This window comes from Oxyura jamaicensis, chromosome 4 (genome assembly GCF_011077185.1).
Source record: "Oxyura jamaicensis isolate SHBP4307 breed ruddy duck chromosome 4, BPBGC_Ojam_1.0, whole genome shotgun sequence".
Classification (NCBI taxonomy): Eukaryota; Metazoa; Chordata; class Aves; order Anseriformes; family Anatidae; genus Oxyura; species Oxyura jamaicensis.
In genome coordinates, this window is record NC_048896.1 from 10,157,050 (window position 1) to 10,179,860 (window position 22,811).

The 22,811-nt window shown below is 57.9% G+C and overlaps 4 protein-coding genes across 8 annotated transcripts in view; 1 reads left to right on the forward strand and 3 right to left on the reverse strand.

Annotated features, from left to right (window-relative positions):
* The window catches only part of BTK (Bruton tyrosine kinase), a 30,306-nt gene extending 7,856 nt beyond the window's left edge, over nucleotides 1-22,450 (reverse strand). The window contains exons 1-21 of one of the 4 annotated variants that reach the window (XM_035325954.1): nucleotides 22,307-22,430; nucleotides 21,023-21,090; nucleotides 19,713-19,895; nucleotides 19,488-19,586; nucleotides 19,309-19,374; nucleotides 18,684-18,765; nucleotides 17,052-17,180; nucleotides 16,883-16,950; nucleotides 16,227-16,408; nucleotides 15,819-15,881; nucleotides 15,626-15,680; nucleotides 15,136-15,218; nucleotides 14,909-15,036; nucleotides 14,311-14,385; nucleotides 13,734-13,905; nucleotides 13,245-13,461; nucleotides 12,585-12,649; nucleotides 11,995-12,113; nucleotides 11,709-11,866; nucleotides 11,529-11,614; nucleotides 11,454-11,497 (exon numbers count right to left, since the gene is read on the reverse strand). In XM_035325954.1, coding sequence (XP_035181845.1) covers nucleotides 11,543-11,614; nucleotides 11,709-11,866; nucleotides 11,995-12,113; nucleotides 12,585-12,649; nucleotides 13,245-13,461; nucleotides 13,734-13,905; nucleotides 14,311-14,385; nucleotides 14,909-15,036; nucleotides 15,136-15,218; nucleotides 15,626-15,680; nucleotides 15,819-15,881; nucleotides 16,227-16,408; nucleotides 16,883-16,950; nucleotides 17,052-17,180; nucleotides 18,684-18,765; nucleotides 19,309-19,374; nucleotides 19,488-19,586; nucleotides 19,713-19,853 — 1,974 coding nt within the window. In that variant the 5' untranslated portion in view covers nucleotides 19,854-19,895; nucleotides 21,023-21,090; nucleotides 22,307-22,430 and the 3' untranslated portion in view covers nucleotides 11,454-11,497; nucleotides 11,529-11,542. Of the gene's footprint in view, nucleotides 1-4,376; nucleotides 4,400-11,453; nucleotides 11,498-11,524; nucleotides 11,615-11,708; nucleotides 11,867-11,994; nucleotides 12,114-12,584; nucleotides 12,650-12,759; nucleotides 13,028-13,184; nucleotides 13,462-13,733; nucleotides 13,906-14,310; nucleotides 14,386-14,908; nucleotides 15,037-15,135; nucleotides 15,219-15,625; nucleotides 15,681-15,818; nucleotides 15,882-16,226; nucleotides 16,409-16,882; nucleotides 16,951-17,051; nucleotides 17,181-18,683; nucleotides 18,766-19,308; nucleotides 19,378-19,487; nucleotides 19,587-19,712; nucleotides 19,896-21,022; nucleotides 21,091-22,306 lie in introns of those variants that run through there. The other 3 variants (XM_035325951.1, XM_035325953.1, XM_035325955.1) reach the window with 3 other exon arrangements.
* Nucleotides 562-5,810, reverse strand: TAF7L (TATA-box binding protein associated factor 7 like). Its single transcript, XM_035325960.1, has 11 exons — nucleotides 5,715-5,810; nucleotides 5,267-5,345; nucleotides 4,951-5,084; nucleotides 4,421-4,547; nucleotides 4,138-4,196; nucleotides 3,047-3,119; nucleotides 2,518-2,634; nucleotides 1,986-2,174; nucleotides 1,788-1,900; nucleotides 1,458-1,517; nucleotides 562-915 (listed from the first exon to the last, which is right to left on the reverse strand). Exons 1-11 carry the CDS (start codon nucleotides 5,778-5,780, stop codon nucleotides 871-873), a joined length of 1,062 nt encoding a protein of 353 aa, XP_035181851.1. The 5' UTR covers nucleotides 5,781-5,810; the 3' UTR covers nucleotides 562-870.
* LOC118166797 (magnesium transporter NIPA2-like) lies at nucleotides 5,932-9,220 on the forward strand. Of its 2 annotated transcripts, none has more exons than XM_035325958.1 (5): nucleotides 5,932-6,088; nucleotides 6,225-6,281; nucleotides 6,989-7,079; nucleotides 7,206-7,366; nucleotides 7,889-9,220. In XM_035325958.1, exons 1-5 carry the CDS (start codon nucleotides 5,950-5,952, stop codon nucleotides 8,515-8,517), a joined length of 1,077 nt encoding a protein of 358 aa, XP_035181849.1. In that variant the 5' UTR covers nucleotides 5,932-5,949; the 3' UTR covers nucleotides 8,518-9,220. The 2 variants fall into 2 exon arrangements, with proteins under 2 accessions (XP_035181849.1, XP_035181850.1); XM_035325959.1 differs by having other exon boundaries at nucleotides 5,958-6,084.
* TIMM8A (translocase of inner mitochondrial membrane 8A) lies at nucleotides 10,082-11,289 on the reverse strand. Its single transcript, XM_035325964.1, has 2 exons — nucleotides 11,137-11,289; nucleotides 10,082-10,928 (listed from the first exon to the last, which is right to left on the reverse strand). Exons 1-2 carry the CDS (start codon nucleotides 11,257-11,259, stop codon nucleotides 10,767-10,769), a joined length of 285 nt encoding a protein of 94 aa, XP_035181855.1. The 5' UTR covers nucleotides 11,260-11,289; the 3' UTR covers nucleotides 10,082-10,766.
* Nucleotides 22,451-22,811: the final 361 nt, after the last annotated feature.

Below are 22,811 nucleotides of genomic sequence, written 5' to 3' on the forward strand. Positions count from 1 at the left end.
CAGGACATCTACCTTTCTGGACTATATGGACACACATATCATCTCCCAGGGCTGCTGCTCACCTTTCGCCTTCTGTGCCAGGTGCCCCCAAGCCGTGGCAGCACTTGGAAGCCCTTTCCCTTTCTTCTGCTCCTCAGGTTCTGAGACAGGCTTCCCCTGTGGCACACCCTTGCTGAAGCCTGTGATGCGTTTCTGTTGTGTTCTGCCAGCTGCTGACTGGAACTGCCTTTCTAATCCTCTTCCCACCCTGTCAGGTTAATCTGGGATTTGCCTGCCTAGCCTGTGAGGAATTAAAGAAGCTCCCTAAATCAGGAGAGCCTCGTTCCTTCCGCAGCCTGAGAGCGTGCGGGGTCCCCTTCTCACGCAATATCCCTTTGACCCAGCCATGCCAGGAGCATTCCAATGGAAGGAGCCCAGTTACACTGGCATGAGCACCAGGCAGGGGCTGTGTGGTCAGGCACAAGCTGACAAGAGGCAGTGGTACCCTGTCCCCTGGAGAATGTGGAGGAACAGAACAGGGTTGGAAACAGAACATGGAGAAAATATACATAACAGTAAGTATATGGAGGAAACAGAAGAGGGTACTTTATTGAGCCTTGTTTGCAGACACAAACAATTCCCAAACACAGGAACAAGTTCCCACCAGGTCACAGCCCATCAAGTCCAAGACTCAATGAGATGCAGAGAGCTGGCCCAGGGAGAACCAATTCCCTCAAGGAGAGTGGTCCTGAATATTTACAGTAAATCCCAGTGTTTTCATTGCTCTCACAGGCGTAGTCTAATTCTTTTCTCAGACATCAGCATGGGGGATGAACACTTCCAGCTCTGCTCGCATGTACAAAGACCTGCTGCTCAGGCCGGGCCCGCTTCTCACTTCTCCATGAGGGACTCCAGCTGCTCCTGCAGAGACGTCATCTGGGAAGAGGGAGTAAGGTGTCACAGTAAGGCACAGCTGGGACTGCATTTCAAGCCCAAGCACTTTTGAGTTTCTGCGGATCTTCCACCTACACTAGTGGCTGCTTTGCCTACACACCACAGGGAGCTGTGCCAGGGCAATGTGGGCCTGCTTTCAAGAACTAGATTGGCAGACAGCTGCCTTGCAGCCACCTCTGGGGCAGAACTGAGCACTGCCCTCACTGTGAGGCAACAGAAGGAACCTGGGAGTGGGAACTTCCTGCCCTGGTACCTGGCTGAAACTCCACAGAGCTGCCCAGGAAAAGCTGCCAAGAACCCATAGCTGCTACCCTTCTTGTATGAGGGTGCCAGTGTTTTCTCACATCACGTTTTACCCCCAACAGGGATGAGGTACACCTCTCATCTGACCTGTAGCACTGGGCTTTGAAGCAGGTGGCACGATACAATATTCAGAACTTTGTCAGAGGCCAGCCCTAGAACTGTCTTTAACAACTAAGCCTCGTGCCCCAGTCATTTGTGCTCCACTGTGGGAGCTTACTCACCTGCTGCTTCTCTCGCTCTTCCTGCTGCTTGAATTCATCCAGCACAGCTTGCAGACGGGTCTGCAGAGACAAACGCACCAGACAACAATTACCACTACATTCTCAGTTAATAGCTGCTGGTACACTATGTCAAATGGTGCAGCAAACTCCAAACTGCACTGACTCTTATCTCCTGCAGTTTCACCTCCACAGGAAAATGCTGGAGAGTATGGTCACACCAGATTTATTTTTAACCCAGCATGCAAAGACATGCATTTTCCAGGGCAGCAGCTGAATCTGCTGGATCTAATGGCAAGTCAGTTCTAAGCACGAGACTAGAAGAGCTCTCACCTTGAGGGCTAGGTTCTCTACTTTCATTATAAGATCTTCCTGGCGCTTCCTCCTGTCCTGGGTCTCCTGGAGCTTACTCTTCAGGTTGTCAATCTGTTTCTGGATCCCCATGACTGGAAGAGAGAGTGAGCTGAGACCTACAGCAGCAGTGGAGGTTTTTACCCCTGCGATCCTGCAGCATTCTGCCACACAACTCACCTATCTGGTTGGACCCCTCATTCTCCTGCTGCTGCCCATCAGACTCATTCAGCTTGTCCTGCAGCTGCCTCTCCAAGTCCTCCTCGGTGTCCATAATGTTCAGGTCTTCATCATCATGATGATCCCGCTCATCTTCATCTTCACTGCTGCTGCTGATGTCGTTAAATATCTCCCGCAGTTCATCATGTTCTAAAGGGTGCAAAAGGGAAGAGGGAAATCACACCTGGTGAACTCCCCAGCACCCTGTGCCTGCCAGGGAGGGACCCTGTCAATACATGGTGCCCTCTCTCCTTCGGGCACTGCCACCCCAACTTGCTGCCGCATGTTCCGTGTCTTCCTTGCAGCTGGGATCTATTGCTATGGCAAACGGGTACCTGTTCCAGCACTGTCACACACTGGCCTCAGCTTGCACACAAGCCAACGCTGTTCAGCTTCCGTTTGTGAAACCTCTGGTTAGGGCTTACCCCACAGAGAACGGGTCCACCTGATTACTCAGGAGCTAGAAAGAAGAAAATATCCTTCCCCACCGTACCTGAGGATCCATGGCCTTGCTTATGTCCCGACATCCCTGGGGAGGAGATGTCCAGGCTCGTGAGTGAACCATGGTTGTCTACTTCTTTCGTTTCATCTTCAGCAATGACTTCCCAGCCTGACAGTAGGAACAGATAAGTCAAGGGAAAAAGAGGAGCATGAAAGGTGCAGTACAATGACGGAAAGTCAAAACTGAAGGAGGTCACTGCCCCCTCAGACAGGCACAGCCTTGCAGGTATGGATGAACGATGAACCACCCCAGACTCCTTTTTGAAGACCAGCCCTTTCCTGTTACTTCAGTTGCTGCTCAGTGCAATAACACCGACTACAAGGAAGGTCACCATGAAGAAACAATAAGCTTTGAAGAAGGCAAAGATAAAGCTCTAAAACTTGAGTGTCTCTCACGTGCTTATCTCCCAGCCTCTCACACCCCCACACGCAGCTGAACTCACCTCTCCTCCCCGCAACCCCCAGATCATACATACTGCCTCATCCCCCACTTGAGCTTTTTTTTTCTCTTAAAAGGATACGGACACTGACAGCTTCAGCATCTGTGCTCAGGAGACGTTTCACCTCTTTCTCCACATCGGGAGACTCAATATACTGGGACAGAGAACAGAAAGAGAACAGACAACCTGTTAGATGACTTGCGCAGGTGAGCTCCCCTGCTCAACTTCTGGATAGAGCCCTATTTCAAGCACCTCTTCTCTTATTCTTTCTACTTGGTCTTTGTGCATGCTCCACCCAAAAAGTCATTTATGTACCTCCAGAAAGTGATCCATCTTTTTCTGTACAGAGCTCCCTGGTGGTTTGTATGCTCTCACTTTTCTACCACTCTGGCACCCATCAATAGTACTCATGAAATAGGACTTTCTGTATCCTGAAAGCGCTCAAGGTGTCATTCACTGATGGATAGTCAATTCAAATCCTTCCCATCTCACGCAAAAGGTTTCATTTTTCACTTTTAAATTAGCCATGGATCTTAAGGCAGTGACATCTAATCTCTCCTGTGGGCTATAAGCCCGTCTGAAATAATTTGTTTCCCAAATGTCATGCAAAATATCACTCCACCGTGTTCTCAGAAACTGCAAAGCAGAGAAGAACAGATCTTCCCCGCCTCACGGTGCTGTATCTCCCCAACACCTTTCCTGGCTTAAGCATTTCCACAGAGACAGAGCCTCTGAGCTCCATCTGTTGTCACTCCCCCAGCTGAAATAACAGTTATTCTATTTGTAGTGTTGCTTGTTGGGGATGTGAGCAGGCCATGCACAGAGAGATTTCAGCTGGGAAAGCAGGAACGAGTGGTCTCATTTCCACACAACCCTTTCTTCGCTGTGAGCAGGAAGAGATGCGCTACAACAAAGCAGCCACAAGAACAGGGTTCAGCAGTTCTCAGTACAATCATTTTCCGACCTCAGGAGCATTTTGAAAAACATGGAAGAAGCACTCATGGGAAGTGTTTAAAGCTACTAGCCTCCCTTCTCCCCCACCTCTGGCAAGGAAACACGTAAAACGCTGTTAAGACACTCTGTTTTCAGGACTGACAGTTAAAGCTCTAACGTCTCTGCCTTCTGATCCCTTTGTTACTGCATCTCCACAACGTGAGGGAGAAACAACTCACCTTCTTCTTAGCTGTCTTCCGGAATCGTCTCTTTCGTACATTTTTCAGGGGAAGAGTAACTGTGACAGAGGAAACAGATTGCATGTGTCAGGCAGATGGCCTAATGGGAGAGCTGGGTCTGGCAAACCCAGCCTGCCAAGGGGGAGAAGTTCCCTTCAGGAACACAGAGAGCACTAAAAGGAGAGCAACAGCACAGCCGGGACATGGCAGCGGTGAGTGCCCCGCACAGCTGTGGGGACACGGGGGTGGTGGGATGGAGCGGACTGGCAGAGCCTCTACTCACTGCCATGGTTCCAGATGAATTTCTTCTCTCTGTCCTTGTCTTTTTTCTTGTTTGCCTTGGGGTCAGTGCTCACAGTTTGCTCTTCCAAAGGGGGGTAGAGATCACCATCCACAGTGCAAACGAGCATCTGAAATCCCCACATAATCACAAAGGTTGCTTATTGCAATGCAAGAACACAAGGCTGTGAAAGCTTTTCTGGTAAATGGACAGTGACTGCCTACTGCACACAGTTAGCCAGAGGGATTCACAGGCACGGGGTATCAGAAATATGATGTTTGACACCCAGCTCAGTTCGCATCTAAACATAGCTGCAGTTACGCTGTTACAAGAACAATCAAATTCTACGCTTCAAAAAAGTGATTTCCAACCACCAAGCAGAGGTAGGGAATTTTAAACTGCTGATACCACAATACAGAAATTGGCCACATTATACCAGGCGTCAGGCTGCCAAAGCGTACAAATGTTTTCTTGGAGGGGGGAGTGAGCAAAGGAGCTGAGCTGTTGGGGCAGGCAAGAAGAACAGCCCATACCTGGCAGATATCTGCTGTCTTATAGAAGGTCTTCTTATCAATGGTTTTTAAGCTTTCGATGATGCAGGGCAGATCCACCAGCTTGGCTGCCAGTGGCACCCGGTCTACGCGGACAATCCCATGGCGCCCATCCGCTGTGGGAAGAGATGGGACAGGTCAGCGCTGCAGAAGGGCCTGTTCAGCTGCTGCCAAGCAGCCAAACCAGGCCATACACTCCTGGGCTGCAGAAATGTCACGGGAAAACACATGCAAGTTCTGCTGCTTCCCTTGTGGACGATCGGAGGAGTTTTAAGGTGCCTTGACCCTGCGCACTCACCGTGCAGCTCGATGGTGAGCCTGTCCTTCAAGTTGACGCTCCCAGACTGTACCGCTCTCCGCACAGTGGAGGCATATTCCTGGAAAGGTTGGACGGAGTTACGCCAGGACTTGGTGTGCTCCCTGTGCGAGCCACTGAAGGTTTCTGTGCGGCCTACCCAGCTTTAAACACCTCTGGCACCCCGAGGCGGAAAACCCACTGCAAAAGCCCCTCTACAACCCGCAGTCCTGTAAGTCGCCTTCTGCGCGTCCTGCCCTGACGCGGGAGCCCCTCTCAACATCAAGCAGAGGAAAACCTGGCTCAGATGAGGCACTACTTGAGGGAATGGAGCTACACAGGGCCAAAAGCATCCCACCCGCTTCCACAGCCCGCAGCAGGCAGGCAGACACCCCCCCCCCGACCAGCTCACAAACCCGCTCCCAAGCCCCCTGCTCGCCGGGCCTCTTACCGGAGGCAGCCGCAGCACGAACTGGCTCTCCAGCTCGTGCGGGGCGTCGTCCTTGCTCTTGCTCATCCTCGCTGCCTAGGCCTGGGACACGGGACAGAAGCACACGGTCAGCGGGGAGGCGCCGGTGCTGGCGGAAGGCCGGCCCGGTGCCCGGTGCAGCAGCTGCCGGCTCCCCGCTCCGCGCAGCCCTCGCCCTGCGTTCCGGCCCGGGGAAGGCCGCTCGGTGCCGGCCGCCATGGGGGCGGCGGGCGGCCGGCACGGCTTCTACGTGGGGCTGGGGCTGGCCCTGGCCTCCAGCGCCTTCATCGGCGGCAGCTTCATCCTGAAGAAGAAGGGGCTGCTCCGGCTGGGCCGCCGCGGCCGCGCCAGGGCAGGTACGGCCGGCACGGCCCGGCCCGGGGGGAGAACGGGGGAGCGGGGGGGAGCCCGCTTCTGGGAGGCAGTTCTGGCAGCGTACCCGAGCCTTTTGATGTGCCTTCACCCGAATTTCCACGTTACTTTCCCCCCCAGGGCAAGGAGGACACGCGTACCTGCGAGAATGGCTGTGGTGGGCAGGGCTGCTGTGCAGTAAGTAGCGGCTCCGAGACGGCGGCACCAGGCGCTTCAGATCGTGTTTGTCGTTGTTTCCAGCCGCTTTCATGCTTTGTTATGGTGATGGTTGTTGTTTAACTGCTTGATTTTTGTCTCTGGGGTTGTTGCTGATCTAATCACAACTCTACGATATTCTGAAGTCCCATGCATCGCCAGGTTTCTCTGCTAAATAGGAACTGAGGAACTGGTGCAACGGGGTTGGGTTAAGTGCTCCTGAAGTGGCCTGCCCGGACCCCGCGGGCAGATAACGCCGTGGCCAGCAGGGAGGGCTTACAGCACTTTCAGAAGTTCTACTGTACGCTTCCCCCCTGTGACATCAGTAAGGGATTGTACTCAATTTACCCTGCAAAAAGCTGTAAAGCCTGTTCTAGAAGAAAAGCTTAACTCAGAAATATGCCTAAACTCCTCTCGGCTTTGAGGACACAAATATTTTCCTGTTGCTATTACTTAACTAGATAGCCACGTGGGACTAAGGATAACCACGTGTAACCACCAGCCTTCTATTTGCAAGAAGGGAAGGCTCCTGCTTCTTCTTGCTGGCACTGTCCTGGTTGCACAACGTACCTCAGAGAAACACGGGACACTTAGGTGGTGATCAAGGCTCTCTTCTCACTGCACTCAAACTAGTGTTATGCTGAATTGCTCCTCACTTCGATGCTTACCTGTCAGAGTTTCTCTTGCAGTGGGAGTCGGAGAAGCAGCAAATTTTGCTGCCTATGCCTTTGCCCCTGCAACGCTGGTAACTCCGCTGGGTGCTCTAAGTGTCCTTGTTAGGTAAGCGGCCTCACCTTACCTTCCACCCTAAATGGTGGAAGCAGTTGTTCTGCTTTCCTCTGTCCCGTCCCTCAGATACTCCATCCCTTGGCCTAAATGATTTTTTTTATTATTATTATTTTCCAGTGCAGTTCTCTCTTCCACCTTCCTGAACGAGCAGCTGAATGTTCACGGCAAGATTGGCTGCCTCCTAAGTATTCTGGGCTCCACGGTGATGGTAATCCACGCTCCCCAGGAAGAAGAGGTTTCCAGCCTGGAGTCAATGGCAGAGAAGCTGAAAGATCCAGGTACTTAAAGAAAAGGGGGTCTGTCAATTTCAGGCTTGGAAATGACAGTAGAAAGTAGGATACGGCTTGGCTAGACTAGCAAGGCCTGAAGGAAAGGGCTGAACTGTGAAGCAGTGCTTTCTTCCTTATCCCACAACCTGCTGAGTTCAGCTAGTGCTTTCCAAGCCTTCTGCTGCCCTCCTGGGCCTCTTGCAGAGCTCTGCTCCCTCTTTGTGGACACCAGGCCCCCATCTCTAATACTGTAGGCCCTGGTTGTGCCACAGATATCCGTATCCCTCTGACAGGCAGACTTGTGGGGCAGTGCTGACCAGCACTGTAGAGAACTGCTCGTGCCTGCAGCTTTTCTCGGGCTGGAGACCTCCTCTGCTTCCCAGCCCAGGTCCCTACAGACAGAGGTTAAAAAGAGGGACCGAAAGGGCAGCTGCCTGCCTGTCCTCCATCCCTATTTGCTGTTTAGTTATGTCTGTCACTGGTGGTACTGTTCTCCTTTCTGACAGAGCCCTTAACTCTTCTTTCTCAAAGGATTTATTGTATTTGCTGTGTGTGTCCTGGTGAGCTCCCTTCTGCTTATCTTTGTGGCGGGACCCCGTTACGGACGGAGCAACGTCCTGGTTTATGTGTTGGTCTGCTCCGCCATCGGCTCGCTTTCTGTATCCTGTGTCAAAGGCCTGGGGATTGCCCTGAAAGAACTGTTTGCCGGGAAGCCAGTCCTGAAAGAACCACTGGGCTGGGTGCTCCTGGTGTGCCTGGTGATCTGCATCAGTGTCCAGATCAACTACCTGAACAAAGCCCTGGACATCTTCAACACGTCCGTGGTCACACCCATTTACTACGTGCTGTTCACCACAGCAGTCATGACTTGTTCTGCCATCCTCTTCAAGGAGTGGCAGCACATGGTGCTAGACAACATCATCGGCACCATCAGCGGCTTCCTCACCATCGTGTCCGGCATCTTCCTCCTGCACGCCTTCAGGGACGTGCCCTTCACCCCCGACCTCCTGCCCCTCTTCCTGCAAGGCAGGGCAGACTCGCGCACATCGTGGAGGAGCGCAGACAGACATCAGTCGTGCCAGCACCAGCCTCTTCTGCCCTCAGAGGACAAAGGCTCTCAGAGTGTGGAAGAGGAAGAGGAGGAAGGTGAAAGCATGTGAGGAAGCCTCTGAAGTGCTAGCTTCCTGCTCCCACCAGCAAGCAGCTCCACTGGGCAAGGGTGAGCTTGCTGCACCAGATGCTGCTAGTTACTGTGCTTGTGGGAGTTAGCAGTCACCCGCCTGGGGCTCATGATCAGTGACTTCTCGCTGCCGGGAGGCTGCCGGGGACAGCAGCCTCCTGCAGCTACAGACACAAGCTCTGGGAACAGCCCCGCTGCCAGGATCTAGTGCCTCTTACCTGTTCTTTTATATGAAGAATCAATCTGCCCTTGTCAGGACACAGGCTTTGACTGTGCAGAGGTCTGCAGCACTAACACAGTGCTGACCCTTACTGAATGCAAAGGCCACGTGCTACGGGAGGCCTCAGAGCATTTTCTTTTTTAAAGATTAACAGTTACAAAGTAATCTAACATGGTGCTAAGATTACATAGGGCCAGACATCTGTCTTTTCTCCAAAGGTGACATAGCCAGAGTACTAATTCAAAAATTCTTCCGTAAAAGTACTCGTTCTGCTCACTCTGCTAGAATTTATTTACAGATTCACATCCAAGAACAGAATACAGCCAACACTGGAAAACTTCAACGGTGCTGCCATGTGCTGCTGTGGCTCTCATAGAGGGACCAACCTCTTTGTGCAATGTCTGTTGTGCAGGTTGAGGAAGCACCTGCTTACAGTATTAAAAACAGATTATTTGTTACCAAGCTGCTATTGGTATGTTTGTGCTGAGAGGTATGAAGGATTACAGCCATACAACAACAGCGTGGGTGCTCAGGAGAAACGCAAGGCAGGGACAGGAGGGGGAATGGCTCGTGGTGAGAACAGGAGTGACCTAACAGTCTTTAGCTATTGAGGTAAACTTCTGAAAGGTAACTAGATCCCTGCGTCCCCGCTTACACAGGCTTGTATATGCGTAGCTGTATTTCACAGGTCCTGAACTTATTTCCAGGAAGACTGCTGGCTCCAAGACACCCGTGTTAGGCACCCCACACGCCCTGTCCAACCACCCCCAGCACATTGTTGTGTGCAGAACCAATTCACCAGGTTTCTCTATAGGGCTCCAAGCCACCACAAGGTAATAACGTGGGTCACTCCGTGCTTCCAGAGCCATGCCCTGTTGCTGAAATGCTGCGCTGTGTTTCAGAGGGTGGATTAGTAGCAGTTTGTTGTTTTCCCAGTTAAAAGCTCCACACCATTTCCTAAGGGCAAAAGTCCAGAAGACATGGCCACAGGCCTCCCTCCAGTGATCACAGATAAGGGTGCAGCTGGTTATAAAGTAGCTGGCTACATTTATTCTGCAATTTTAGTCTCTCTGAAGAAACAATTTCTTTTCAGGAAAGCTGGTGCCATTCCCATTTGGGGAAGAGGAATAAAGGCCTCAAACACGAGGTTTGATTCATGGGACCAAATTCACTGAGCAACAGGTTGGAATTCACAGCAGGCTGTCTAGTCAGAAGACAATTACTCCCCCTTCCCTTCTGATTTTGCAATAAATAGAATCACTGGGAACGAACAAAACGGCCAGATTTTCATTTCTCAGTGATCTGAACAAAGGAGAATCTCATATTAAAAATTGACCCAGTTAACATTTATTACATTGTCTAGGGGAAAGCAGTGAATGGAGCAAGTCAGTTTTGAGAGAGCTGTGCTGCAGTTTGAAACTCTGCCACTTGGCCACGTGAATGACTTTATCCTACAGAAGCCTTGAAATGTTTTCCAGTAGTGACGCTGCCTGGGGTATTCGCTATACCCAGGAAGCTCTTCGGGCTGGGGGTGTCTGTGCTGGTGCAGTCCTGCTGCTCTCCTTCCAGTCGCAGCGCACAGCCATGGGACGTGCAGGCTCGTTAGCACCTACCAGGAAGGTTAGTCCTGCGCAACGAACGCGTGTGCAGTACCGTTTAAGGCAGTGGTTGCAGGCTCGCCTCGCCCTGCGTTAAGGTTCACCTTAGCGCTGGAAGCACCCCTGAGGTGAGCATCACCACCCCTCCTTCCAGCTGCAGGGACACGTCCCCACCGCCCAGACCTCGTGCGCAGCATCCGCGGCCCCCGCAGCCCCCGCGTCCCGGCACGAGGATCCTTCCTGGCGGTCGGGGATGGGAACTGCACGGCGCCGTGCGGAGGAGCGGGTGTACCTGTAATGGGCTCTCATCTGGCTGCACCTTTCACAAAACTATCTCCTAACCCCCAGAGGTGACCTCGGCTCGCTCGGGGGGCCGGCTCGCCCCGGCCTCTCGGGCGCGGCGGGCGGCGCTCAGTCGGACAGGCTCTCCGAGAAGGCCGACTTGGACTTCTGCGTCTGCTCCAGCCGGTTGAGGATGAACTGGCTGGTGTCGATGAAGCGCTCCACGCAGTTGACGAAGCACGTCTCGGCCCGGCTGTCCAGCTTCGGCCCGGGCTTGTCCATGCACTTCTCCTGCGGAGCGGGGCCGCCCTTGGTCCGCGGGGGGCACCTTGGGGCACGGCCCCGCGCACCGGGACCCCCGGGGCATCCCCCCCGCACCCCCGGGGCTCGGCGGGGCCCCAATTTGCCCTTCGTCCCCCCCCCCCTCCTCCTCCTCCTCCTCCGCCTCCTCCCGGGGCTCCCTCCCGCCGCTCCCTCTCCCCGCAGCCCCGCGCCGTACCCAGCACAGCTCGGTCATCTGGTGCACCAGCTGCTGGAAGCGCTGCTTCTGCGTCTCCACCTCGATGAAGCGCTGGAGCTGCGGGTCGGCCCCCCCCAGCCCGCCGCCTCCCGCCGCCTCCATGCCGCCGCGACCTTCGCGTGCCGCCGCCGCCCGCCCGCCCCTTCCTCCCCGGCCCCGGCCCCTTCCGCGAGCTCTGCGCAGGCGCCGCCGCCATCTCATGGCGGGCCGGCAGGGAGGGAGGCGGGGAGGAGGAGCGGGGGGGTGTCGCGGCGCTGCCGCCGTTTATTGTGCACTGAGGGGGACCTGGGGCTGATACAGGGCTCCATGGCGGTGGCGGTGGCGGTGGGGAGGCCGGGCCGGCCCGGCAGTACCAGCCACCGGGGCCGGGCAGCCCGCCCGGCGCTCACGGCTCCTCGTCCGTGATGTCCAGGATGCCGGCCAGCAGCGCGGTGAACGTGGGGCGCTCCTCGGCCTTCTGCGGGGCGACACGGGAGCCGTGGGGGCCTGCCCCACCGCCCCGGGCCTCTCCTGGCCCCGGGGAGCTGCGGGGCGAGGGGGCAGACACGTACCTCGTGCCAGCAGCTGTACATGATGGCGTAGACCCGCTCCGAGGCCTGCTGCGGGCGGTAGAGGCGCAGGCCTTGGATGACGTGCTCCGTTGTCTCGGTGTTGTTAAACCTCTCGTAAGGCATCTTTCCCAGAGAGTAAACCTCCCACATCAGCACGCCTGTTGTGGGAAATGGGGGACACCGCATGGCACGGGAGCACCTGTGGCTCCAGCTGGTTTGTGGAGGAGCTCGCTGTTGTTGGGCCGCCCTCCTCCTTACCCCTGAGTCCTTAACGCTGCGCTCTTACCAAAAGCCCAGACGTCGGACTTGCTGCTGAACTTGCTGTACAGAAGCACTTCGGGAGGGGACCACCGCACTGGGAACTTTGACCCCATGGAGCTTGTGTACTCATCGTCTAGAACGTATCTGCAGCAGATAAACAGATCAGGGCAGCTGTCCCGGGCTTCACTTGTCTCCATGCAACCACTCAAGCCCCAGAGGAATGTACGGCTTTCAGAGTGATCGGAGTTTGCGCTCTGCATGGGTTTCAACAGGCAAAAATGTCCCTTTGCAAACAAGCATGTGTCAGTCAAGGCTGGGGAAGGGCTGCAGTGACGCAGCATCTCACGGGGCAAAACCAGGATGTGGGAAGAAAGCTGCAGCCAGGAGATTAGAGGTGGGGGAAAGAAGTGGCGAGAAGGGGAACAGGGATGAGGGAAGTAAGAAAGGGATGTTGGAAAGGGGAGAGGCAGAAGGTTGAGCCAGGTAGGTGAAAGACGGGAGAAAGCTGAGGAAAAACAGAGCTGGAGAATGGTGGGGGGGAAAGACTAAAGGGCAGAGGAGACTGAAGGAGGTGTAGAGTTGAGCAGGAAAGTGACACAGACAAGGCTACCAGACCTGGAAAGGCCAAAATCTGAGACTTTCACAATCCCTTGGTCATTCACCAAACAGTTGCGAGCAGCCTGTGGGTGGAGAGACGGAGGCAGTCACTCCTACTGTGCTGGGTCTGGCTGGGATGGAGTTAACTTTCCCAGCACTGGCTCAAACAGTGCTGCGCTCTGCACTTGGAGCTAGAACAGCACTGGTATCACACCAGTGTTTTGTCTGCTGCTGAGCAGTGCTGGCACAGCACCAAGACTCCCTCCAACACCCCGGAGAGCAGCACCACAAGCTGGCAATGCCAGCCAGAGGCCTGATGATCCAGGCTCAGCTTTTCATGAGGTTGAAGTGCCCCCTCTCCACGTCTGAGCCGGGGGTGCTGCCTGTGTTGCCTGATGCAAAGCCCTGCCCTAGCCCCAAATGCATTTCCCGTCTCCTGGAAAGCTGCCTGCCCCTGCCCTCTCTGCAATCTGCTAGCTCACGGCGGAGCAGTGACTCCAGATGTGCCATGGTGGCACCCTGTCCATGCTCAGGTGGGCAGGGAAGCTCAGGGAGAGGTTCTGAAGAAGCAGCTGCAGAGTTGCCTCTCTCTCCTCACGCTGAACTTAGCTGGAAGATGTCTAGGACATGCAGTGGCTCCCACTGAGCTGGAGACGTGTCCTTCAGCCACATCCCTACCAGGTCTCGGTGCAGGAACTGCTTGGATTCCAGGTACTCCATAGCTTCACAGACGTCTTTGCACATCTCCAGCAGCTCAGCAGGCTGGAAGCGCCGCCGAGTTTCCCTCAGGAAGTTCAGGAGGCAGCCGTTAGCCATGTACTCGGTGATGATGAAGATGGGGCGCTGCTTCGTGCACACCCCGTAGAGCTGCACCAGCTTCTCGTGGGAGAGGTTCCTATGTTGGGGGCAAGAAGGGCACTTCTGATTATCCGCAGGGCTACGCCGCAAAAGAAGCATTGCTGGGTCAGGAGAGGGAGAATGTGGCAAAGTGCTCCTGACCCAGCTGCGGGTGCAAGGCTCAGTGGCAAACGAGCACAAAAGGAGAAATCTCTTGCAGTGCGGGTGCGTCTCAGTGTGTGAGGCTGCCTGGTGCTGTCCCTCCAAACCCGCAGTGCAGGCGTTCCGACAGGACACATCCTGCACTCACCTGGAGCTGCTCACACTTACATCATGACTTTGGCTTCGTCGATAAACTCGTCCTCTGACATGGAGCCCTCCCTGATCATCTTGATGGCAACGTCGTACTGGCCTCTCCATTTCCCGTACTTCACCACGCCAAACTGCCCCGTCCCCAGTTCCTTCAGGAAGGTCAGGTCCTTGGGGTCAATCTCCCACGACCCTAGGACAGAGAGTGAGTGTGAGGGGGGTGCAGGTGCCCTCCCCGCAGCATGTTCCCAGTCATCTGATCTAGCTGGTCCAAGAGGAGCTCACGGATGTGCTGCCCCTCAAAAAATCATGCTGAAAAATCATGAGCATGCCTGAAAAACCATCAGAGAAAATCCCTAAAATGCAGGACCCGTTCCTCCAGGGATGGGGAGCAAAGCAGCTTGCACGTCTCTTGGTCAGTACTGACCCCAGAGGGCCAGTGGCTGTGGGGAAGTGATCCCTGGGAGCGCTGCGGGCCCTGCTGCGAGGGGACAGCCAGGATCCCTGCCCTGGCAAGATACTGAAGGTAGAGAGCCCGTGCTGCATGCCCCTCAGGCCCCATGGGCAGGGAAGCGTGAGGTAGCCCGGGGCAGCTTACCATAGCCCAGGCCAGCTGTGGAAGGGGCACTTTTCCGGTGCTGAGACACGGGATGCTTCAGTCTGGATATGAGCCCTGAAACACAGAGAGATGCGTTGCCACGCCGTGCTTACCCGTGTCCTTCCCGTGGGGAACACGCCTCCTGCCTGCAGAGCAACAAGGTGAGGACCCTGTAAAAACACTGGTGGCCTCACGCTGTCCCTGTCCTCTCTTTGAGCCTGTCTCAGCTTCTCCTTGGAAAGGAATATTCTCGTTCCAGCTTTCCCTGGGCTGCACCCTCCTCTCCTTCTGCCCTGCTGGAGAGGCGCTATCGTCTGGGAACCCGTGCTGGTGGGTGGATTATGAGGGACAGGTTCATGTTTTGCTTTTGTCCAGAACAGGGTTGATGGAAATGGCATCAATAAAGAGGATTCCAGCAGAGATGTGTGAACGAGTTGTTTGAAGCTGCAGCTGGGCTCTCCCAGACCACGGAGGGGGTGAGCATGCACCCCGTGGGGGACGGAGCCAGCCCCTGCTGGAGCCCAGGTGCTCCCTGCTTCTGAAGGGCACTGGGTGCAGGCTACAGCTTCCAGCTCTGCCCCTGCCCACGAGCACTCACCGGCGGAGTTGTGCTGGTGGTACGTGATGAGCTCCGGGATGGTGTTGAAGAGGTGCTTTTCTGCCAGGTAGTACTGATTCTGGGGGGTGCAGCACACGACGTAATGGCGGATCATGCCTTGGAGGTCTCTGGGGAGACAGTGTGTGGGGTTGGAGGGCAGGCGGAGGGCGAGAGGTGCCTGGACAGGCCCTCCGAGACAGGAACAAGCTGTTCTTACATCCACTTACACAGAGGACTTGGCGTAGACAGAGACAGTGTATTTCCCTGTCTTGCTGGTAGAGTCTCGGACAATGAAGCCCCCTTCCTTACCCTGAAACAGAAAGGAGAGAGGGGACAGATATTTGGGAGGGGGTGGTTGTAGCAGGCGGGACTTAAAGAGAGGGACAACCACAGCTTGGCTGGAGCTGGTGCAATGAGTTAAAGGAGTCCTACTTCCAGCTCCTGCCCGGGGGCCACCTACTGACGTGCCTCCCAGGAAGAGGTCACAGCGTGCAGCTGGTTCCTGGGCTGTTGGAGTGACACAGGCTGCAGGGTCCTTTCTGTCTGTCCCCCAGGCAGCCTGGGGTAACCACACTGCTGGGACCATGGGGCTCTCAGCTAAGTCACTTCTGGTCCAGACCTAGCCAGCTCTATCCTTGTCAGCTACAGCAGAAGGGGTGACAGCAGCCCACGGAGGTCATGTGGGTGGAGGACCCAGCCCCGCGAGTCAACGCTTACCTCCTGCTTCAGCAGCTGCTCTGCTTGGCTCCGGGTGATATTCTTGGAGTACCACCTGGGGCAGGGACACAACCATCAGCGAGATCCCCCAGCCACCACTGTCCCCAGCCCGGCTGACCCTGGCCCAGAACTGAACATAAAAAGGTTCTGACCAAGCACAACTTGCCACGTCCCCGTGCTTTCTCCTACTCACTCAAAGATCTCCAGGGAATTGCTGGTTTCGGTGACGTAGTTGCTGGGGATGTATCCTTCCCTCCTGCAGGAGAAAAAGGGGAGGTCATGCACCGATGGGGGAAAGCAGGTTCCTGTCCCAGAAATCTGAGTATAAACGGGCTCAAAAACCTCAGCGCGAACCCTGTGGTGCTCATGCCCGGGGATGGCTGGTACCACCACAGCCTGCTGTGTCTCCCTCACCCTCCCCACGTGCCAGCTGGTGCAGGAGCCCAGCGTGCAGGCAGGCAGCCCGTCTCAGCCCGTGGATTGAAGAACCGGCCAGTCTGAGAGCCTGAGACCAGTCCGGGTTCCCCAGTGCAGGGTGGGGGTCCCTGGGGCCACCCCAGGAGCGATGCTGGGACAGGACACATGGTAGTGGAGCCCTTACCCGTTCTTGTCACGGGCTTTCCACCAGGGCAGGTGGCTCTCCTCCAGGATGAAGTACTCCTCGCCCTTCTGCAGCTGCAGGTCCTGCGCATTCATCGGCAGGTAGTCGTACAGGGCCACCACCTTCTTCATCTCACCCACCGCGACAGGGGCTGGCTCGGGAGGCAGGGGCTTCATCACCATCTTCCCCAGAGAAAGGGAGAGCACGGGACACGGTGAGGCAGGCACACACACACACCATTTCCCAGGTGAGACTCTCCCCAGGACTGGCCAGGTCAGCACAGCTTTTGTCTCAGCTCCCTCATGTAATTCCACCAAGAGATCGATCCACCCCACTTCCTCCTTGGAGACGTCTTCACCAGTTTTTTCTCTATACCTTTGGGTTTACCCCATGACTCCCCCAGCCTATATCAGGGTTTCTCTCTCTTCCTAGCCCCCCTGGGGGACCCTCAGGGGTGTGATTGTTTGACTTTCCTCTGGGTTTTTGGGCTCCATCCCCTGGTTCAAGCTCCTTCCCCTTGGGGCAGCACCTTGCCATCCCTCTCCAGAGCCAAGTCCCAGTCTGTAACTTCTGAGCCACGCTCAGTTGAGTCAGTGAACGTGTTGGCTTTTCCCAGGCAGACCTCTCCTTAGACACCCACGTGTGCTGGCCCTTACCTCATCCTCCTCGGGAGTAGGGGGAAGAGGCTTCTTTGTTTTGCGATGTGACCGCCCAACTTTTAAACCTTGACAACGCAAGAACGATGGAGGTGAGAACTGTACTGGGCAGGTGGGAGGAGGTCCCCAGGGCTGGGGACAGGCAAGGGGAGGGTGCCCGGTGTCTTACTGCCGTTCCTGCTCTCCAGGATCTTGCAGCCCATGGCGTTCTTGGCGGTCTGGGAGCAGCACAGGTACTGGCCGTCAATCCAGAAGCAGGGGTGGTACTTCTGCACCAGGTCACTGTTGTACCGGATCACTGTGGCAGAGGAGGGGAGATGTGTGACCCAGTGCTCCGTCCCCAGCCCGCTGCTGAGAGTTTGGTGCTCCCCCAGTGCAGACAATCAGCCCCAGTAAATCGTTTCACCCACTGTTCTGTTACTGTTAGGCAGCCATGTGGCTCTGCTGCTCGGGTTTCCCTCAGTGTGTTGCTTTTGTCTCAGTGCCACGGCGATGCAAGCCCGGTGACACCAACCTCCTAGCGAGGGAGGGCCAGCCCTTTCCTCTCAGATTTGATCAAAGCTCTTGGCAGCTCTACAGAGGGACACAAACACGCTCGGAGGGCCAGCTCCTGCTGCGACCCGGCCTCCTGCCAGCTGAAATGTGCCCGGGGCTGTTGAGGCCTGTGGTTCGCAGCTCTTTTGAGGCCCATTTTTCAAAAGTGATCGACCTGACTTGTGTGTGGGCAGAGCAGGATGCCGCCACCGGCCCCTGCCTGGGTGGCTGCTCCCTCGCCAGGCTCGCCCTGACCAGCTTCCTCCTGCTCCTCGCCGAGCCTGGGGGCAGTTGGAGGTCCCTAAATGCCACCTCAGCGAGGTGCTGGCCCTCCACCAGCTGCAGACAGCCCCGTCTCTCCACAGAGCAGGATGTGGGCGTCCCGGCAGCACACAGCCAGCGTTTTCTCTCCCCGTTTCCCTGTGGATTCTACATCGGCTTCAGCCCCCCTCCTTGAGCAGGAAAGTGGGGCCGGGGCCGGCTGCTGGGGCAGAGCAGGGCTGTCATGAAATAACTGACTTCCCCGTTATCAGCCCGCTCTGCTTCCGCCTCGCTCGGGCAAACTTCCCTGTGTCAATTCGAGCAGCTAATCTAACCCCAGCAGCACCAAGCCGCAGAAGATACGCACGCATCAGGAGGCACACACGGGCAGCTCCATCAGATTTTGTCCGACCGCAAGCACCCCCTCTGCACAGTGTTGCCTCAGCGAGCTCCCAGCTTGAGGAGAGAGCAGCCTTGCAGCTCTGCATCACCTCAGCAGCACTGTGCAAGCCATGGGATGGGCCGGAAAATGCTCCCAGGCTCCATGCAGACTTTTCATCCTTGTTTCCTTCCTAAAGCAATGGGGGCTCTACCTTCCCCTCATGTGCTGGTGCAGCAGCGTGGCCATGTCTGCCGTTTCCTCTTGCCCTCAGTAACTTCTGAGGCTGCTCGAGCTGATTTGGAGCAGGTTTGTGGGAAGGCAAGACACCTCAGTCAGCGTGGCTGTGATGCTGCAGGGATCGGCGGGCGGTGGAGGCGAGCGCCCACCTCCTCGGGGGGTGGCTCGTGCCAGCACGGGGCCGTTACAAACCATGCACGTAGGGCACGGCCTTATGACTGCACTCGTCATGGGAGCAGTTTCTGATAGAGCTCACTCTTCCGCAGATATGGGATAATGTAACCACGAGGCAGCGAGCCCCCGGAAACCCAGAGTCTGAGTCACACTTTACGTGCTGCCGGCTGCTCCTGATCGCTTACACAGGGAGCCGGGGGACCCCAAACTCACCGCTCTTCAGCTGGTGGATCCAGCGTTTGCGCAGCTCCTCTGTCGGGGAGAAGACGTAGAGGGGGCCCTCGTCGTACACTACCTGTGGGCAACACACGTGGCATGGGGCTGGGGGCTCGCAGGGAGAAACGGGGGAGCAAGAGGCTTGCGGGCACCCAGAGCAGCCGGTGCAGAGCACGAGCCGTGCCGGTGTGTGCTGGCCCCATGGTGCTCGCGGGACCATGACAGGGAGGTTATAAATAAGCCCCTTCCCCCGAGACTTTCCACTTCCTTCTCTGACTTTCGGTGTGCTGGGGTGCCAGCGAGGGCGGGCAGCTGGGCTGGGGGCTGAGCAAGCAGCAGGCAGGGAGCATCCCTCCAGCATCAGCCAGGGAACCGAAAGCTGCAGGATAAAGCTCAGAGCTGGTTTCCATCGCCCCTTAAAGAGAGCTGCCCAGTACCGTGGTGCCCACAGAAGCTCATCAGCCTGCCCGACGCAGCTCAGGCAGCAGCAGGGCATCCCCAAAATGATGCTGTGCTTGTCCCCATGTCCTCCTTGCTGTCCTCACCCCTGGTGCAATGCCAGCCCCTGGCACCCCGCAGCCACGCAGAGCAGGCTGGTGGAGGGGGCGTGACGAGGACTCACCTGAAAGGGGTAGGGGAACCGCTCGATGATCGAGATCTGCTCCATGTTGTTGTAATCCTCCCCCCTCTTCTGGAAGAGAGAGGCAGAGACGGACACTGTCCCCAGCTCCCGTCACCCCGAGGCAGGGCCTCTGCCCACCTCCCCAGCAAGAGGCAGGGGGACACGAGCGGGGACCTCACCGGGACCTGCCGCTCGGGGGGAGGGTTGTTTTCGGGCACCACCGTCTCCACGCAGGTGATCTTCTCAATGTCCACCGAGCCCTTCTTGCTGCCTCGGCGCTGCAAGAGACGGGGTGGGTTTGAGCAATCTCCACGCAGGGGACCTGGTGAGCCCCAGGCCCTCGTCCCTCCCAGCCACCCACCCCGCGTCCTGGCGAGGGACAACCAGCGGCCCTGCGGACTCACCCCGCGCTCGAAGTCGTACTCGTAGTAGGACAGCTTGCTCTCCGTCAGCAGGAACAGGCGCTTCTTGAAGTTGAGGGGAGACGTTTTCTTCTTCTGCTGCGAGCGCTTCAGGAAGATGCTCTCCAGGATGACGCTGGCCATGTCGGCCACCCCGGCTGCCTCGACGCCGTGCTCCCCGGGGTGCTGCGTGCAGGGTGACACCGACACGGCGCTTGCTCAGCTGAAAACCTGCCCACGGCCAGACCTCACGCACGTTCGGGGTGTTTACAGGGTGACCTCTCGCTGTCACTTCCCCCTCGAGGTGCCATGCTATGGACCGAGCCACCACCCGGCAGGCTTCAGCTCCAGCAGGGTGCCGGAGGGGTCCCCGCGGCTGGACGGCTGGAGAGGGAGGGAGCTGGGGAGGCTGTGAGAAACATCGCCTCGGGGAGGAGCGTTGAGGCCGAGCAGCGACACCCAGCACCCTGCCTCCTCCCCTCAGCACCGGCTGTGTTTGTGGGGGCTGTTTCCTCCCGCTGCTCGCCTGGGCTCTGCCTGCTGTGGCCGTGCCGCCTTGTCAGCGCTCAAGGGACAGCTGCGGGGGCAGGATCCTAAAAACCCAGGCTCCGAAGTCCTGAAAGCCCTAAAAGTCCTGGCCCCGAGTGCCTGCAGTGCTGTGCTGCCCAGAGCACAGGGTGGCCCTACAGTCATCCTTCCCCTCCGTGCCCGGGGAGCTGCAGGAGCACGCAGGCAATGCTGAGCTCCCTTCCCTGTGTGAGCCGCGCTCGGTGGGGGCCAGGCTCAAAGCGCTGCCTCCAGCCAGCACCCAGAGGTGCCTAAATCCTCTCCAGGGATGGGTCCGGACGTTTCCAACACCCCGCAGCTGGAGGCACGGGCTGCTTCCCCTCGAGGCTGTAACCAGCCCCTGGTCCTGCCTGCACCTCGCAGGGGGCACGGAGCTGCGTGGCGCTGCTGCCGGTCCACGTCCCCCCAGGCCTCCACCGGGCCTCCTGCTCCCCCTTCACCTCTGCTTTGTTCTCTTTTTCCTGGAGCAGCGGGGCCAAGCCCCCTGCTGCCCGCCTGGGCAGCACAGCTGCTCACGGCAGGGACCAACGGTGCTGTACATGGCCCTGTTCGCTGTAACCTTTCTGGGCTATTTGGGGTAGTTTGAGAAACAACAAAAAACACCATGAGTTGTCGGAGTCTTCCAGAAGCAGCAGCAGCCTCCGGCTGCTCCGGGCATGGGGGTAGAGGGAACTGGGGCCGGGGCGGGTGGTTGTGGTGCCCCCTGCCCCATGGGCCCTGAGCCACGGGGGCGCGGGGAGCCTTACCTTGGGCCGCAGCAGCTGCGTCACCGCCAGCAGTGGTGGGCAGATGGGGCAGCTCCTTACCACGTCCTCTGAGACGGCGACAGCGGGCAGGGAAGGACAGTGAGTGTCACAGAGGGATGCCTCCCCGTCCCCACCTCCAGCCTGGCGCAGCCTCCCCGCCTGTGCCCCAGCTCATCCCTGCCCGGCTCGACGCCTGTCCCGCCTGGCGGGCCTCACCTACCTCCCCACTCGGCCATCGCTGCCTCGCCGTGGCAGCCGAGGTGGTGAGTGGGTGGCTGGGAGCGTCCCCCCGCCCCAGCCCGATGTGACTTCCTGCCATTGTCACACCTCGGCCAGACGTGCTCTGACACGGCCACCGCGCTCGGTGCCGCCGGGTCTGCCTGTGCTCCGCCAGGGCCCCGCGGGGCTCTGTGCTGTGCCCGTGTCCTGCCCAGGAGCCTGACCGCCACCACGGGTGGCCACGGGGCTGGCGAGCTGGGGGCAGGCTGGAAGGGTGACACGGGGGGCTGGGAACGCCCCTGTCACTGCAAGGCAGAGGGGGAGGGGTTGGGGTCTCCTTCCCCAGAACCATCTCTCCCCAGGGATGACAACAACACCCCCCCCCCCCCCCATTTCAGGCACAGCCCGGAGGGTGACAAAAGCGAAGGTTGTGAGGGCAGAGGAGGGAACCCAGCCTGCGAGAGGGGCTGGACGAACGCAGAGCTGTGGCCAGGTCCCTCCACGCCTCCCAGCATGGGTCTCCTGCGCTCGTCCCTCCCAGCCCAGCGAGCGGGGAGCCAGCCAAGGCAGCGCCAGCCCTCCGACCCCTGCTGCAGTGCACCCTGAGGCCCGCAGCACCCACAGACCTCCCCAACACCCTGCCCCAGCGCCATGAGCACCCATCCAGCGCCCCAGCGCCGTGCTCCAGCACAGCCCCAGCACCATGAGCGCCCACAAACCCGCTCAGCCCCCTGCTCAGTGCAACCCCATGGCCCCCAGCACCCCCCCGCTGCCCGACCCCGGCACCAACGCAGGCTCCCCGCTCCATGGCCCCACGGCAGCCGTCCCTGCTGCCAGTGGGATGCTGCCAGCACCGAGTGCAGCCATCCAGGGCTGCCCAGCGTGGCTCAGCAGCACGTACCCCATGCCCAAGCTGCCTCCCCCATCCCCTCCGGGCGCCACCACCGCTGGCACCGCCGGGGACGCCGGCAGCGGCGTGAGGCCGCGAGCCCTCGTGCCGCCCTCGTCGCCTCTCCCCGTGCCACGCGGCAGCAGGGCCGTGCCGCCCCGGCACCCCGCACTCACCGAGCCCTGCCCGCCAGCCCCCGGTGGCCGGGGTCCCGCTGTGCCCGCTGCCCCGCGCCCGCCCCGAGCGGCCCAGCACCGCGGGTCGGGGCGGCTGTGGCCGGGGGGACGCGATGCAGGGATGGTAGGGTCGGCCGCGCGGGGAGGAAGGACGCGGCCGGCCAACCCCACCCTTTCGGTTCCCTTTTTTTTTTTTTTCTCGTTTTTTTTTTTTACACAAAGCAGCAGCTGTGTTTCCTGCTGGAGATGGCCGGGGCCACCGGTACTGCAGTGGCAGCACCACTGGTCCTGCCGCACGCGGGGGTGTGCACTGGGTCTGGCTGGGATGTCAACTTTCCCTGCAGAGCCCTGCTGTGCTCTGCACGTGTAGCTAGAACAGCAGTGGGATCACACCGGCGTTGTGTCTGCTGCTGAGCAGTGCCGGCACAGCATCAGGGCTCTCTCTGACCCTCCTCGGGGGTGGGCAAAAAGTGGGAAAGAAACATCAGCAGGGCAGCTGACCTAA